At 33.6% G+C, this 16,955-nt stretch overlaps 2 protein-coding genes and 4 non-coding genes across 6 annotated transcripts; 5 read left to right on the forward strand and 1 right to left on the reverse strand.

Annotated features, from left to right (window-relative positions):
- Positions 1-11: 11 nt before the first annotated feature.
- On the forward strand, positions 12-4,696 carry LOC110095475 (60S ribosomal protein L11-1). The gene is made up of 5 exons (XM_020821025.2): positions 12-133; positions 238-345; positions 2,996-3,038; positions 3,113-3,308; positions 4,330-4,696. Exons 1-5 carry the CDS (start codon positions 131-133, stop codon positions 4,526-4,528), a joined length of 549 nt encoding a protein of 182 aa, XP_020676684.1. The 5' UTR covers positions 12-130; the 3' UTR covers positions 4,529-4,696.
- Positions 3,573-3,664, forward strand: LOC114579404. The gene has a single exon (XR_003700346.1). It is a non-coding gene; the product is annotated as a small nucleolar RNA snoR1 (small nucleolar RNA).
- Positions 4,697-7,801: 3,105 nt separating the features above from the next.
- Positions 7,802-8,010, forward strand: LOC114579408. Its single transcript, XR_003700350.1, has one exon. It is a non-coding gene; the product is annotated as a small nucleolar RNA U3 (small nucleolar RNA).
- A 3,740-nt stretch (positions 8,011-11,750) lies between these two features.
- Positions 11,751-11,959, forward strand: LOC114579407. The gene has a single exon (XR_003700349.1). It is a non-coding gene; the product is annotated as a small nucleolar RNA U3 (small nucleolar RNA).
- A 682-nt stretch (positions 11,960-12,641) lies between these two features.
- On the forward strand, positions 12,642-12,839 carry LOC114579409. The gene has a single exon (XR_003700351.1). It is a non-coding gene; the product is annotated as a small nucleolar RNA U3 (small nucleolar RNA).
- Positions 12,840-15,070: 2,231 nt separating this feature from the next.
- On the reverse strand, positions 15,071-15,847 carry LOC110095445 (ethylene-responsive transcription factor ERN2-like). The gene has a single exon (XM_020820987.1). It carries the CDS (start codon positions 15,845-15,847, stop codon positions 15,071-15,073), a length of 777 nt encoding a protein of 258 aa, XP_020676646.1.
- Between the last annotated feature and the right edge of the window lie 1,108 nt (positions 15,848-16,955).

Raw genomic sequence — 16,955 nt, forward strand, 5'->3', positions numbered from 1 at the left:
ATCACCGTTTGACTTCAATCTAACGGTTCTCGTGTAAACAATCGACAAAACCCTCGTTGCTTATATAAGCACTAGGGTTTCCGCCATTAAAACTTGCCGCCGACTCCTGAGAACTGCTTTGATCGCAGCTATGGTTAGCTCTGTTCCTCTCTTCTCCAAGCCTTTTTTCTCCTTTCGCTTCTGCTTTTTCTATGGATATCTTTGTAGGTTTTCTCATCGATTTCTGTTGTCATATAGGCATCAGAGAAGAAGTTATCTAATCCGATGCGAGATATCAAGGTTCAGAAGCTGGTGCTCAACATATCGGTGGGAGAGAGCGGAGATCGCCTCACTAGAGCTTCCAAGGTATTGATTTTTTGTTTCCTGTTGTATGATCTTGTAATGCGTTTGCTTGACTTGTGCGGTTGAAGTTCTTTATACACTGGGTGGAAGTGTGGATCTTGATATTTCTATGCTGTGGCAGCGCAGCGGGAAATTAGATTTTAAATCTCTGCTATTTTAGGCGCAACATCTTGTGAATATCCTTCTATGAATTTGCTTTTCAATGATGAGAAGAAGTTGAGGGATCCTTATTTTTAATGCTTTCTGTTTATTTTCTACGATGAATTTTGGGAAAAATCCAATGCAGTTAGTAGGTTTATGGTAATATAGGTTCTTGAGAACAGCAAAAAGTTTTAGGTGTAAAACCTAAGCCTTGATTAGTGGGCGGAGTGAAATCATTTTTTTCTTGTTTATTTATTGGCGTGTTCATTATCCTTGAGGAGTTTCTTTAAGTGTCTACAGTTCCTTATCAATTGAATTTCACAAGGCTATTTTGATTAAAATTTCCTTTGACGGCATCATTATATTGTAGGTTTGCCAAATCTAAATTTGTTTTTGCTGTCAATCTAGTTTAGCCTGAAAAGGTTTTGCATTAAGAATGCAGTTGAAAAGATTATAAGCTCTAGGTTTTGCGTTTTTTGTTTATTTTTTATTTTCCATTTGGATAAAGATAGGATGTTAAGTTGACCGAGAAGCTTGGAGGAGTTTTAAATCAAGTGTACCTAAGCTGTGGTTGGTTGGCCTAAAAGAACTTTGAGTGCTTCAATCTGCGGACTATCACTTTGGAAGATCATTCACCAATTTGCATCAAGAGCCCTTTATTGTTTTATTAAATGATGAATTAGATAGCTCTTTAAGCATTAATGACTACTTAGTCATTGACTATCTATTAGAATAATTAATTAGACCATTGCATTAAATTTTTGGTGCTTATTGTTTAGTTGTACTTTAGTTTGCTTTATTCTCATAAAGAGGGTTAAAACTTGACAAGTGCTTTTATTTTATAGAGATTACTTAAATATATTGGTTTTTCCCAAGGTCTTATCTTTTGCTTGAGCCATACTTTTGTAAAGCTTCAATTGGTATTTGTTTGGCATTTTTACTTTTTGTTTAGTTAAAGATCTTGTACAAGGAATATCCCAATCTTGTGTGTCCCCCTACTTCATAGTTCATACCTTTTCAATAATATTTCTATGTAGATGCGTGATGAATATGATTTGTAGATATTTATAGTACAACAACACAAAGCCAGTCTTGAGGTTTTGTGTGAGGTGAATTTTGCATTTTTTCCTTCTTTCTTATACATTTGCTGTCATTCTTGGGTTTTATGTTTGCTTTGGCCTTTCGATCAAGTAGGCAATGGACTTTGGCATCATGCGTTGATTGCTATTAATATAATATGATAGACATTGGTATTGTTGTTTAAATATGAAAAAGGTGAATTAAAAGAAAAAATGTTGTATGGGGGTGTGGGGTGGCTGGACATTTTGTTTCTATATTGGCTTGCTTTATTATTTTGCTGAATTGTAGTTTGAATTATCCTTGGTGGTGCTATTTGTGGAATTGCGGATGGTTGGTGCTGCCCATTCATGCGTTGAATGGGTTGGTTCTTCAAAATTTTCATGCTGTTTTTATGGGTTTTAATGGCTTGTGATTGAATTTGACAGGTTCCTATTGCCTTGCTGTTTTGCAAAATTTAAAATTTAAAATTGCAATATCCTTGTGAGTTAAATTATGGTGTGACATGCGATGATTTTGAATGAAATTTCTCTCTCTAGTTAAAAAAGTAAAAAAAACGTTTATTGGTGAAAAAGATAAGCGGTGGTTGGTCATATAGTTTTCACTACTTGCATTTGGAATTATCCTGTTGGTGCTGCGTGCAGAATTGTGGATGTTTAGTGGTGCCTATTTATATGTTAAATGGGTTAATTTTTTGGATTTTGCATGTTTTTTTTGTTGGGTTTTATTGCTTGGTTTGTGTTAATTGAGTTTGAGAGGTAAATATTATTTTTCTGTTTTGCAAAATTAAAATTTAAAGCTGCGATATACTTGTGGTTTGAATTATGTGATTCGGTTTATTCACTTATGAGAGGTACATCTAGTTGATGTAAAAGATAAGCGGTAAAATATGTGATGAGCTTAGAAAACTATTTGGTTGCCTTTGGTCTTAAAGCTGATTTCCTTAACTCATCATGGTGTTCTAATGCTATAGGCCATGAGTTTATTTACCATAAAAGGAACTTATTATAATTATAAACTTGTTGCTGATTGAATTCATTTTAATTTAAATTTATTTAATTTTAAGAAGATAAGCTTACTTTTAAAAGTTGTTCTTGTGAAAAGGAAACCTCAATTTCTTAGAAAAGATAAGTTTATGACAAATTAAGCTTAATAACTTCATAAAGGTCAATTAATGGTGATTGATTCTTAATTTTAATGTATTTAATTGTCATGAAAGATATATATTTAATTATTTATGTTTAAGCTTGCCATCACTTGGTTTGTCTTTTGGCCTTGTTAAGGCCTAATGCTTAGATAAGTTTAGCTTAAGTTTCTGCTTAAATGAAATAGACTGTTCCATTGGGCTCTTGGGGCTTAAGCTAGCTTAAAGTTGACTTAAGTTTCTACCATTGCATGCGATGATTTACTGTAATTATGTGGTGAATATTTTCAGGTGTTGGAGCAGTTGAGTGGGCAAACTCCTGTGTTCTCCAAAGGTACAATGAAAATTTTATCCTCTTGCATTTAAGCTAGGTTTCAATTTCTCATTAAAATTTGTTGCTTTTTCCAGCCAGGTACACTGTCCGATCTTTTGGAATCCGGCGTAATGAAAAAATTGCTTGCTATGTCACTGTTAGAGGAGAAAAGGCAATGCAACTCCTTGAAAGTGGCTTGAAAGTTAAGGAATATGAGCTTCTCAGGAGAAACTTCAGTGATACTGGATGCTTTGGATTTGGCATTCAGGAGCATATTGACCTTGGTATCAAGTATGTTATTAGATCTATATTTCATTGTTTTCATTATTAATTGTCTTCTTAAATTTTATTCTTTACATAGTTTGTTTTGACTGGTTTTCTTGTATTCAATTTTTTTTATTTATTTTAACTGACATAATTTGAAATTGCAAGATAGGCGAGCCTTTATGGCTTTTCCTTGCTGAAATCCAGTTGATTACTTGATTTAACTTTGAATTATGTTATTAAGTTTGTGATATCAGTAGCATTGTTTTAGGTGACATTTGTAATGTAAATGGCTGTGATGATTATTGCCTTTTTCTGACACCTCTTGTATGAGAAGGGCTCGTTGTAGCCCTTCTTTGAACAGAGTAGCAAAAGTCTGAGCCTCCTGCTAATGTTATTATATTTCATCAACAGCTTTGATATTTCTATTACGGTGAATCTTAAAAGATTTAGTTCTTTAGAAATTGTATCAATGTTGTTTTTCTGTCCATCAGGTGGAACACAAAAGGAACCCACTGTATAGGTGATGTGCGAACCGGGCCGGTTCATCAAGTATACAGGAGGCGGAATCCATCCGCCTCCCTTGGCTTGGCCCCGCCCCACTTGTCCATTGGATTTGAAATTTAAGAGGGGGTGGCTAGAGCTTGGGAGTGAAATTAGATTAGGAAAGTTTTTGTATTAAAGAGGATGAGAGGGATTAGGGGAGATTATGTTTTGATTGATTTGAATTTGGATTTCTTGACGACTTGTGCTCTAGAATCTCTTGTCTAGAGATTTGGGAGAGACGATCCTCCTCTCGAATTGAGGATCTCTTGCATCTTTGCTTTGTTCTTGTTTCCCTTTGTTTTCTATAAGAATTGCTATCGTTGATCGTTCTTCCACTACTATTTCTTCGTTTTCTCGCTGTTTTTACCGAATATTGTTATGTTTGCTTGCGAACTCATGTAGATCCGATAGAATATTGTTATGAACATAACCAGAATTGTAAAAATAGTATGTTCATTATGTTTTATTGATGTTTTTACAAATCTATGATGTTTGGCCACAGGTATGATCCTTCAACCGGAATCTATGGCATGGACTTCTACGTCGTCCTAGAGCGTCCTGGTTACCGCGTGAGCCGGCGCCGCCGCTGCAAGTCTCGTGTCGGCGTGCAGCACCGTGTGACGAAGGATGATGCCATGAAATGGTTCCAGGTCAAATATGAAGGTGTCATCCTCAACAAATCTCAGGCTATTGCTGCTTAAGGAGAGATCAGTTTTTTTTTTTCTTTGTTTTGTTTTGTCTCAGTTTCTTGGTTATTTGTATTCAGTTTTGCAACCTTTACAGACTATGTATAATGAAATGTTCCTTGCCTTAAGTATTCTTATGTTTTCAATGTGCCATTGAATTTTAATCTGGTATTTTATTGTGTATTTGTTTGGTGTTGAACATTTGTCCTAAACTTGATGTTCAGCTTCAATTACTTTTATAAATTTAGGTTATTGATGCAGCAACAACAAGATCAAGTTTATATCTTATGAATTTTTTGCTTCATCATGTTTTATTAAGAGTCAAATTTTTATTTTAATATAATATGTAAATATTAGTACTAATACTTTTTAATCAAATTTTTAACGTTGGTTAGATCTAGGGTTGCAAATGAAACATGTTGAGCGGAGTGTGTTTTTATGTTTGAGTTAGTTTATGATCAGCTTGTTTAAGTTCCGCTCGGGTTTGATTCGAGCTTTTTTATTTGTATTATAGTTTGGTTTGTTTAACTTAAGGGGTGCTTATATTTGGTTCATGTTTGATTTATTTTGTGCTTAATGAGCTTTAAATAAATGAGTCGTATCGAGCTAAAAACAAGCTCTATTTCTAGATGTATATTAACTTAACAAATGAGTTTTATTGAGCGTTCCAACAAAAAATTACATTGGGCATGTTCTTGAATATATCTAACGTAATTTTTTAAACTATCAAACAAGTTTGTTCACGAACATATGTAATGAATATTTTTGAGCTATCAAATGAGCTCATTCATGAATATATATAATTAGTATTTTGAAGCTATCAAATGAACTCGTTTATGAAACGATCTATAATTCATTTTATATTTGTTTGAAGAGTGAGCTGTTTTTGATTTAAGGTATAAGCGGGAAGTAAAAATATATTATTAAACAAATTATTAGATGGAATTATTTAATAATATTGATTTTTAAAACTCTAATATAATTCTAATTGAGCTTCTCAGTCAAGCTCTAATTGAGATTATTAATGAGCATTAAACGATATTATTTGTGAACGTAATCGGACTGAGCACCAAGCTGTTCAAGCTTATTTACTTAGCTATTGATTATTTATCAAAAGTGTGTAAGCTTTTTCATTTATCTTATAAAACGAACATGAATAAGATCTAATCGAGCTGACCCAAGAGGAGCTCGTCGAATATTCTGTTCATTTGCAGCCCTAGTCAGATCTAATAAATCTGCTCATCTAACCAAGTCATAAGAAGGCCAATGTTTTATGTAATTAACTCATCTAAGACGACTCTCTCTAATCTTAAGTGCCAATGGAGCTACTTCAACTTTTTGCATATGCACTCCTTTTACACTATCTCTTAAGTGTATGAAAAAATATTTGGTGCGGAGTGCAGATGGGGGAGCACCGTCTACACACACATAGTACCAAGCGGTACCTAGTGGTACCCAGCGGTACCGAATGATACATAGCTGAATTTTATACTAGTGTGCGGACGGTTCTCCCCGTCTGCACTTTGTACAGCCACTCATTCATGTGAGTATCCTCAACTTTGCAACACTTAGCTTTATGCATATCAAGCAACTCTCTCTCTCTCTCTCTCTCTCTCTCTCTCTCTCTCTCGTAGTCTCCAGTCTCCACCTATTGTAATTTTCTCTCAAAGGAAAGTGGATAAATTCTTATATTTGTCCCTCAGAGTTGAGATGTCTTGAGATTGAATTATCACAAATCTCTATTTCCCATCTCTATGTTTTTTCTTCTTTGCCTTCTCATGAAGTTGCTAAAAGTGGCTAAGGCTTTCTTGATACGGCTTATTTACTGCTTCATAAAGTAATTTTTTAGTTAAAACATTAAAATTTTTTACGAGAAAGCTGTTTTAAGAAGCAATTTACTGTCTCTTTAAGCAGCTTTTTAGTTAAAAAAATAAAATTTTTGTTATAAAAAGTTGCTTAAAAAGCAGTAAGTTAGCCGTCCCAAACGAAGCCTAAAACACACTACTTTCCTTATTTCTTTAACTAAATTTTCAAATATATGATTTATTACGTGCTAGAACATTAATGATATTAAAGAGACTTCATCATCTTAACATTGCACAAAGATCCTGCACACATACATATAAATCAAGTCAATAGTAGCTTCTAGAACATACCAGGCTTTTTACATAGAAATCCAAAAAAGAAGAAGAAAAAAAAAAAAGTGTGAGTTTGCTAAATTGAAAGTATTCCACTAATACGTCTTAAGTTAATAAATGATTATTTTCCTCATAACTAGAGAAGACACTAGTATAGTATGGTATACAGTAAATGAAGAAGATTGGTGTTAACGACACACAATAAACTTGTTGGCGATGCAAGCATTAGGATTGGTGTTAACGTCGTGCATCAACCTTGTTAGCGATGTAATGTATCAGTATCAATGTTGGTGGTGTGAGCCAGCCTTATTATTAGTTAGACAATAGAAGTTATTTGATGATTGTCGGGCGATGCTAACTATGTGATGGTGGTTATACGATTGTAGTCGACGGATAATCATCAGAACATGCTCTTTCTAACTTTAGGTTAAGGTCTAAGTTCTCTTTATGTGAAGAATATTAGGCTAATTATATTTTTATGAGTCATATTTTGATTCTTTTGGCCAATATCACTAAACCATTCATCGAGCGGTTAATATTGCCCCCTTGATCAAATATCATTTTTTTGCATTTAAGTGCATGAATGTCATCATGATTTATTGATATTGGGCTCATTAGATTCCTCTCGACAACGCTCATTTTGACAGCATACACTCAATATTCAAACTTGACAAATCGTTTTGCCTGTTAAACACAATTATAATGTTTTTAAATATACTTCGAGTGCTTGATTTAAGATTATTTTGATTCGAATGCTTGTACTTTAGCATCATTAGAATAATCTCATCTAAACATTTGTTTTGACTATAGGCTTACCAAAATTGAAATTTAGATAGTCATAAATTTAATTCTTAAAGTTTATAATTCACATTCTTGTGACAAGTTTCATTATGATTGAATAGATTTATTGATGATAACATATTCTTAAAATTTTAATTTATTTTAAATACAGAATATCACATAATAAATATAAAGTAAAAAAAAAAAAAAGAAAAAGAAAATGTTTGATAATATTAATAGTATATAATGAGCTTAATCTTGTTATAGTTAATTTCTCTATTTCATAGCTAAGCAGGCGTGCAATTAGTCCCACACGGCAGGGAAATATCTTACCATCAATATTAAATATCGGTGTCTAAGCGGGATCACTACGACCTTACTTGAACAGGATCTGTTCTATAGGATCGTACTGCTACATTTACAATAGTAAATTAGGCAAGCAATAAAGTCTGGTTGATGACACGTGGCTTCTGGGCTAGAGCGTGATTGACGGTGGAGATCTATCGTTGATCAAAGCTGTAGAGGATCGTTCCGGCTGGTCTCGACCGACCGGGTGGCCTTGAAGCTGTCTGACGGACCTTTTGTTTTTATTTTTAATAGTTCTGCCCTTATTGTTTCTTATACCAAATAAACATTTTTTATTAATTTACTTTGATATAAAATAATTTTAATTATTTCTTCTAAAGAGATGGCTCATTTTTAATTAATGCTTAAGCAATAATTATTTTTAATCAATAATTTATAAAATGATATAATTATTTTTCTACCCATTAAAAATAATAATTAATGATTACATTTGATATCAATTATCTTAATATATATAATAATAATAATAATAATACAATATTATTATATGAATGCTAATAAATAATGCAGGTTTATAGTTTTTTTCTTCTCATTATATTATTATTTATGTAATTTTTAGTCTTTATTACAAGGATTTCTAGTTATTTTCTCCTCTAAAAATATTAAAATACTATGGTAGGCAATTGCCACAAATATATTTTAATACATTGTATAGATGAGTTATTGTTAGGGAATAATGAAACATATGGTCGAACCCCGCCAAGGGGCGCTGCCCCATTTTTCCCCGACATATATGCAAACAGTTACTTATAAATTTGCCCCCCCTAAAAATTATTGCTGGTTTCGCCCCTGAGGGATAGTGAGTGATATGTTGTCGATCGCTACCACATACCACTCACTATCCTACATTGCTACTATTACTATTGATGATGCATGACCACCATCATTAACATATTTCTATGAGAAGTTTTTTATAATTAGAATAGTTAAATTACTTCACCACACCAACTTCATAACCATATAAAACTCAATAGCCGTTCGACGAACAATTATTAGGTCAGGTGACCTGACGTAGCTCTACGTTCGGACACCAATAACATGTCGCCACGTGCTCTTACTCAATACCGCGCGGCCCGACGACTTGACCCAGAATTGTTATGTCCGCGTATTGCTCGGTATTACTAGGTATTGCTTGACATTGCTAGGTATTGCTTGACAATAATGAAAAATATCGCTATGTCAAGATCAATACCGGTTTTGCTTGGTATTGGTCTTCACAGAATGGTATTTCTCGTTATTGTCGAGCAAAATCGACAAATACCGAGCAATACCTAGCAACACGCGAACATAGCAATCACGTCTCCGTTCCGGGTCGGAGTTGTCGGGCCGCGAGGTAAATAGTGAGAACACGTGGCATTATTTTACTGGCGTTTGACGTAGAGTTACGTCAGGTGACCGGACCAAATAAAAGTTCCCCATATAGACCTTTAGAGAAATCAGTTTATTTTTTTTTTTAATTTTTTTTTTTTCAGTTTCTTGGTTGTTAGTATTCAGTTTTGCAACCTTTACAGACTGTATGTATGGTGAATGGTTCCTTCCTTAAGTATTCTTATGTTCTCAATGTGCCATTGAATTTTAATTTGGTATTTTATTGTGTATTTGTTTGGTGTTGAACATTTGTCCTAATCTTGATGTTCAGCTTCAATTACTTTTATAAATTTAGGTTTTTGATACAGCAACAATAACATAAGGTTTATATCTTACTATGTGGTGTTAGTAATATGAATTTTTTTCTTCATAATGTTCTATTAAAGGTTAAATTCTCATTTTAATATAATAATTAAATGTTATTTCTAATACTTTTTAATCAAATTTTTTATCTAAGGATGCAAATGAATCAAGCTGAGCCAAGTATGCGTGTGTTCATAATTGAGTTCGTTTATTATCAACTTGTTTAAGTTCGGTTAGAAATTGATTCGAGTTTTTTTTTTTTTTGTGTTCAAGCTTGATACTTTTAAATTAATAGGTGTTCATATTTTGTTCATGTTTGATTTATTTTATGCTTATTAAGCTTTAAACAAACGAGCATTATTGAGTTAAAAATGAGCTCTAATTCTTTATGTACATGAAAAATTATAAATTTCTATTCATAAAATTATATCATAAAGCTTGTTATATTTAATGATTAATTCAACTATTATGTTATATTCATTGTAATTTAATTAATATGATCAGAATTTATAAAATTAATAAATCAAATTATTAATATCCAATTAAGTAAATTAGATATAAAATTATTAATTTATAAAATTAAATCAGCATTAATGATTAACATCAATAGGTTAAAAGATATTAATAATTAATGTTATTTTTAATTCACAATTATTGAGTGTTGAAATATTTTTGGCAATTATATATATATATATATATATATATTATTAGTATTTAATTTTTTAATATAATGAGTGTGCCCATCCTAAAAAATAAAGCTGGATTCGACAGTAAGTAGGAGTTTGCTAAATTGAAAGGATACCACTATTATGTGTCTTAAGTTAATAAATTATGCTTTTTCTCATAACTAGAGAAGACAGTGGTATAATATAGCCTACATTAAATGTAGAAGAAGAGTGATAGTCTTGAGTTATTGGAGTTATCTTTAAGAGTGATAGTCTTCATTATAAGAATAAGATGGGAGACCATGCATGAAGAAGACTTGGTATTGACATTTGGATTAGTTTTTGCATATTTTTGGGCGTTTACATTATTAATGTTGGAGTGCGTCGGCATGTATTGATCGTGTTAGCAATAGTGCATCATTCTTATTGGTGATTTTTTGTTTTAATATTGGTGTCAACGATGTACATTGATCATATTAGTTATGGAGTTCATTAATGTCATTATTGAAAGTGCGCATCAACCTATTAATGATGGTGTGTGAATGCTTTCTTTATGACATTCAACACCCTGATTGGAGATGACATGATTTAGAGTTGGTGTCATGGGGTGCATTAACCTTATTAAATATGATTTGCATTGGTGTTGATGTTGATGGCACACATTAAACTTGTTGGCGATGCAAGCATTAGGATTGGTGTTAACGGCGTGCATCGACCTTGCCAATGATGTCATGTGTAAGTATTAATGTTGGCGGTGTGCGCTTAACCTTATTGGTAGTCATACAACGGAGGTTATGTGATGATTGTTGGGAGATGCTGACTATGTGATGGTAGTTATGCGATTGTAGTCAATGGATGAACATCAGAACAAGCTCTTTCTAACTTTTGGTTCATATCTAAGCTCTCCTAATATGAAGAATATTAGGCTTTTTATATTTTTATGAGTCATATTTTGATTCTTCTGGCCAAAATCCCTAAACCATTCATTGAGAGGTTAATATTGACCCTTGTGATCAAATATGATTCTTTATACATTTAATTTGCATGAATGACATCATGATTTATTGATATTGGACTCTTTAGATTCCTCTCATCAACACTTATTTTGACTACATACACTCAATATTCAAACTTGAAAGACCTTTTTGTCTGTTAAACATAAATATGAAGTTCTTAAATATACTTCGAGTGATTAATTTAAGATTATTTTGATTCGAATGATTGTACTTTAACTTCGTCAGACTAATCTCAACTAAACATTTGTTTTGACTAATTGCTTACCAAAATTGAACTTTTGATAGTCATAAATTTAATTCTTAAAGTTTATGATTCACATGCTTATGCCAAGTTTCATATATGATTGAATAGATTTATTATTGATGATAATATAATCTAAAAAATTTGTTTATTTTAAATATATAATATCACATATTAAATATAAAGTCTAATAAAAGAGGACGGAAATTTGTATATTTGATAATATCCATCATATATTATGAGCGTAATCTTTTTCTCTACATCATAGCCAAGCGGGCAAAGCAGGCGTGTAATTAGTCCCACACAGCATGGAGATTTCTTATCATCAATGTTAAATATCGGTTTCTATGCGGCTTCTTCACGACCTTACTTGAACAGGATCTGTTCTATAGGATCGTACTGCTACATTTCTAGCAATAGAATAGGCAAGCAATAAAGTCTGGTTGATGACACGTGGCTTCAAGGCCAGAGCGTGATTGACGGTGGAGATCTATCGTTGATCAAAGCTGTAGAGGATCGTTCCGGTTGGTCTCGACCGACCGGATGGCCTTGAAGCTGTCTGACAGACCTTTTATTTTTATTTTAAATTTCTGCCCTTTGGTTTTTTTACACCGAGAAAATATTTTTATTTAATTATAAATTTTTTTTTGGGAAAATAATTTTTTTTTTTACTTAATATGTTTGAAAAATTTTTTATTTGAAATTACAAATTCATACAATCAATGTGGTGAGATTTTATTTGATTTACTTTGATATAAAATTGGTTTTTAATAATTTATTATAATTTGATTTGATAGTTCTATTCTAAAGAGATGGGTCATTAGGGCATTTTCAATCAATGATTAATGCTTAAGAAATAATTATTTTAAATTAATGATTTAAAATGATATAATTATTTTTCCACCCATTAAAAATAATAATTAAGACTTACATTTGATTTAATTATGAATCCTAATAAATAATGCAGGGTTTAGAATAACTGGTTCACTTTTGTGAATTTAGATATTGTTATATTTGGTTAATATTCAAATAAACTATAAATTTTATGTTATTGTGACAAAAAATGATTGCCGCCGTTTGATTCCAATCGCTGCCACTCGCCAGTTGCAGTCAACACATATTAGCACCATCTTTGTCACCTCTCACTATTGATCACCGCTAACGCCTATCACTCGCCATCCTTCATTGCTAATATTACTATTGGCCGTTAGCTGTTACCAAGCGCTAACCGTCAGCGCTAGCCACTTGGTGATGACCACTATTATCTATAGGATCGTACTGCTACATTTCTAGCAATAGAATAGGCAAGCAATAAAGTCTGGTTGATGACATGTGGCTTCAAGGCCAGAGCGTGATTGACGGTGGAGATCTATCGTTTGATCAAAGCTGTAGAGGATCGTTCCGGTTGGTCTCGACCGACCGGATGGCCTTGAAGCTGTCTGACAGACCTTTTATTTTTATTTTAAATTTCTGCCCTTTGTGTTTTTTTTACACCGAGAAAATATTTTTATTTAATTATAATTTTTTTTTTGGGAAAATAAATTTTTTTTACTTAATATGTTTGAAAATTTTTTTATTTGAAATTACAAATTCATACAATCAATGTGGTGAGATTTTATTTGATTTACTTTGATATAAAATTGGTTTTTAATAATTTATTATAATTTGATTTGATAGTTCTATTCTAAAGAGATGGGTCATTAGGGCATTTTTAATCAATGATTAATGCTTAAGAAATAATTATTTTTCCACCCATTAAAAATAATAATTAAGACTTACATTTGATTTAATTATGAATCCTAATAAATAATGCAGGGTTTAGAATAACTGGTTCACTTTTGTGAATTTAGATATTGTTATATTTGGTTAATATTCAAATAAACTATAAATTTTATGTTATTGTGACAAAAAATGATTGCCGCCGTTTGATTCCAATCGCTGCCACTCGCCAGTTGCAGTCAACACATATTAGCACCATCTTTGTCACCTCTCACTATTGATCACCGCTAACGCCTATCACTCGCCATCCTTCATTGCTAATATTACTATTGGCCGTTAGCTGTTACCAAGCGCTAACCGTCAGCGCTAGCCACTTGGTGATGACCACTATTATTAACATATTTTAATAAGAAGCTTCTTTTTATAATTAGAGTAGTTAAGTTACTTTCATGTATCAACTTCACAATTAACCATATAAAACTCAATAACCGTCACAAATAGATTCTTAGTGAGGAGAAATTATTATGTGCAGCCTCTACGTCTAGAAGCAAATTAGGTGCAGGCACATCAGTAGTACCAAGTATTACCGAGCTGCGGTACCGAGCATTATGATTGATCTCGGATCCGCACATAATATTTTTTCCTTAGTGAGAGATCTAATTTATTTACATCTCTCTCTCAATTAGGTTTTATTAATGCGTCTTACTATTTGTTAGTGTATGCATTAATTAGTTTAAATTGAAATATCGTATCTAATGGAGCATATTTAGTTTGTTTGGTTGGGTTTATTAAATGATGTTTGATTTTTTATTTATTTTGGATTATATATTATCATTTCATGTTTGAGCCTTTCCTTCTAAGTTCAAAGTGAATGCTCTAACTTTCATTATTGTGAAACAAAGTATTCAGATGCATAGATTTAGGCTTCGTTTGGGACGGCTTTTTTATTTCTTTTTTAAAACTGAGTTGTAGTACAATTTTTTTAATTTTTGTACTAAAACTTCGTTTTCAGAAGCAATAAAAAAGCCGTCCCAAACGAAGCCTTAATCACATCATCGATTTTTGAATGTACTAAGGCTTTATTTGGGATAGCTTTCTTACTGTTCCTTAAAGCAGTAAGAAAGCAGTCCAAAACGAAACCTAAGATGATATTTTTTTTAGATTTGTTTGTCGCAAGATAAATTTAGTCATAAGAAACATGTTATGCTTTGGTCACATCATATATTTTGTTACAAGATGGATTTTTCATGATTTAGCAGGATTTGCAAATTCGGTTAAGTCAAATAAATTGAACTATATTGCAATTTGATTTGGTTCGATTCAACTCATTATGTAATCGGTTGTGCTCTGTCGCTTAATCACTACTATTATTATTAGTCCTATTTCTAGCTGCTATGTGAATTTTAGTTGGGTCATCTTTTATATTCAGAAATTATTTCATGTGGAGTACGAGAGATACGTCTGTATATTCACTTAAAATTTGACACGTAGAGCGCACTTTGGTTGCACTTTTTTTGTGTGCTTTACTTGCGCTTAACCTGCGTTTTAATTGCATTGTAGTTGTGTTTTGACTGCTCTTTTAATGTGGTTTTTTTACTGCGGTGCGCTTGGCTTAAAGTTTTGCGGACACATTAAATATATAAAGTAAAAAAATAAACCCAATTGAATATCCACGAGTTCACTCCACATGTCAACATTTTATTGGAGTCAGGACATATCTCTACGTCCGGACTCCGTACGAAATAATTTCTCCAATGGAGAAATTATTACGTGCGGTCATCAAATGCGGACCAGAGGCGAATCAAGAGACAGTCACATTATAATTTTACTGTATAGTGGATGATATGACACATCATGATTCTCCGTATGTATATATTTTTCATTCAATGCAAGTGGGAGAATTCTCTATAATTTTCCAAAAAAAAAAAGATCGTCTTCGGCCATTTTAATCTTTTTCAGAATCAGAATTCATCTAATTCGTATAAAAATGGTGGGAAATCCAAAACGGCATCAAACGACGATGGCGAAACAGACAAATCCTGCATTGCCTCAAAATACTCTTGGACTCCATTCATCGCATATAAAGACGCTGATGTCTGCCTCTCCTCTCTCATCCTCTCGAACACACCCACTTCCTCCGCGGCGCCGCTGCCGTCCAGCTCCGGCCACCGGCATCCTTTATCGCTCAGCTCCAATCCGTTGAACATTGTTTCAACCGCAGCCTCAGCGAACCACGGGCTGTAAATCTCTTGCTTTCGCTCACTCGCCGGAGAACTGACGCCGCTGCCGGAGGAAGCAGCTGCAATGGCGCCGGAAGGCCGAAAGGAGCCATTTTTATGGTGCTGGGGAGAGGCTTTTCCGTTGAGGGGGAGTTTCTTGTGATGGAGGAGTTTACGGATGCGTGCGGAGAGAGGGGAGTCAGCGGAGGCGGAGCCGTCGGAGGGGCGGCGGTTAGAGAAGTTGGTGCGGGTGTTGGAGCCGCGGAGGAGGCAGGCGGCTTCGTCATAGGCTAGGGCGGCGGCCTCAGCGGTCTCGAAGGTGCCAAGCCACAATCGGATTTTCTGGGTGCTGTCTTTGATCTCGGCCACCCATCGGCCGGAGGGACGTTGCCGCACTCCAACAAACTTGTTGGCGGGGCCGCCGACGCCGGAGTTGGTGATGAGTTTTGTTTTGGGTTTCAATTTGGTGGATTGAAGGGGTGAAAAGTGGGGAATTTGATTTTTTTGGTTGAGGTCCATAGAGGATTTTGGAGGGTAATAAGGATTTGGAAATTCGAAGGGAGAATGATTTGGAGATTAAGGGAAGGATGTACATATAAAGGGAGGGAAGGGAGTACTTACTATTATGAATTATGAAAATTTTCATATAGATTTTGTGTGGGTCCCATGGGTGTACTAAGGCCACTAAGAGGTTTACAAATCATGTATAATTAGGATTTGATTATGGCGTTCAAAATATAAAGTAATTCAAATACTAGAGTTTTAAAAATTTTGGTGTTTGAGTTAAAATAAAGTCAAATTTTGACATAAAAAAAGCGTATTTCAAATATCTCATCTAGTGCATTTGCGGTATATTTCAAACCCGCTCAAATCAGGGGAGTTTCGAATACCGAGCATAAAAAACTAAAATGCAAGAACAAGATGCTAACAAACTCTTCATCTCTCACAAAACCCTAGTTTTCTGTGCCATTATCTCTCCTAAATCTAGAGAAACGAAATCCCTCACAGTCGCTCATCCTTATGTAATACAGTTCTCACGAGATATGTCTTGCTCATCCTTCTTCCTCATGCAATCCATTCTTCGAGGCTGCGTGCTTTCTCTCTTGTGAAATTAAGTATGTAGGTGGTCACCAAGTCGGCGGGTGGAAGGGATATGCAGATCCTCCATGGAGTCATCAGACATTTCTATCTAGTTCAGCTATCATCGCTGCTATTCTCTCCAAACTCCTATCATGTTTTAACTCTGTTGTTGGATACTAATTATCTTTTTGTGGACGTCAGACTTCCCGAATCTCTATTGGGAATATCAAGCTATACTATTTTGTGCTAACTATCCATCCGTGAACACTAGCTTTCTATAATCACTAAAGGAAAAAAAAAATCAAATATCTGTTCTCAAATAATCCCTTCTTCTTCAACTATGAGAAAGAATGAACTCTAGTCTCTTCTGACATATAGTGAATTTTTCAATTGGGCCATATCTCGTGATGTTTTCTAGAGCAATTATGATGAATTTTAAGGCTTCAGTCATAATCAAAAGTTGTTTATAGATCCATCCTATGCCCCATAATCTCTTTTTATTAAACCATATAGTTTCCATTTCAGAAGAGAGCCTATCCAATAATCT

Source organism: Dendrobium catenatum, unplaced genomic scaffold (genome assembly GCF_001605985.2).
Source record: "Dendrobium catenatum unplaced genomic scaffold, ASM160598v2 fragScaff_scaffold_370, whole genome shotgun sequence".
Classification (NCBI taxonomy): domain Eukaryota; kingdom Viridiplantae; phylum Streptophyta; class Magnoliopsida; order Asparagales; family Orchidaceae; genus Dendrobium; species Dendrobium catenatum.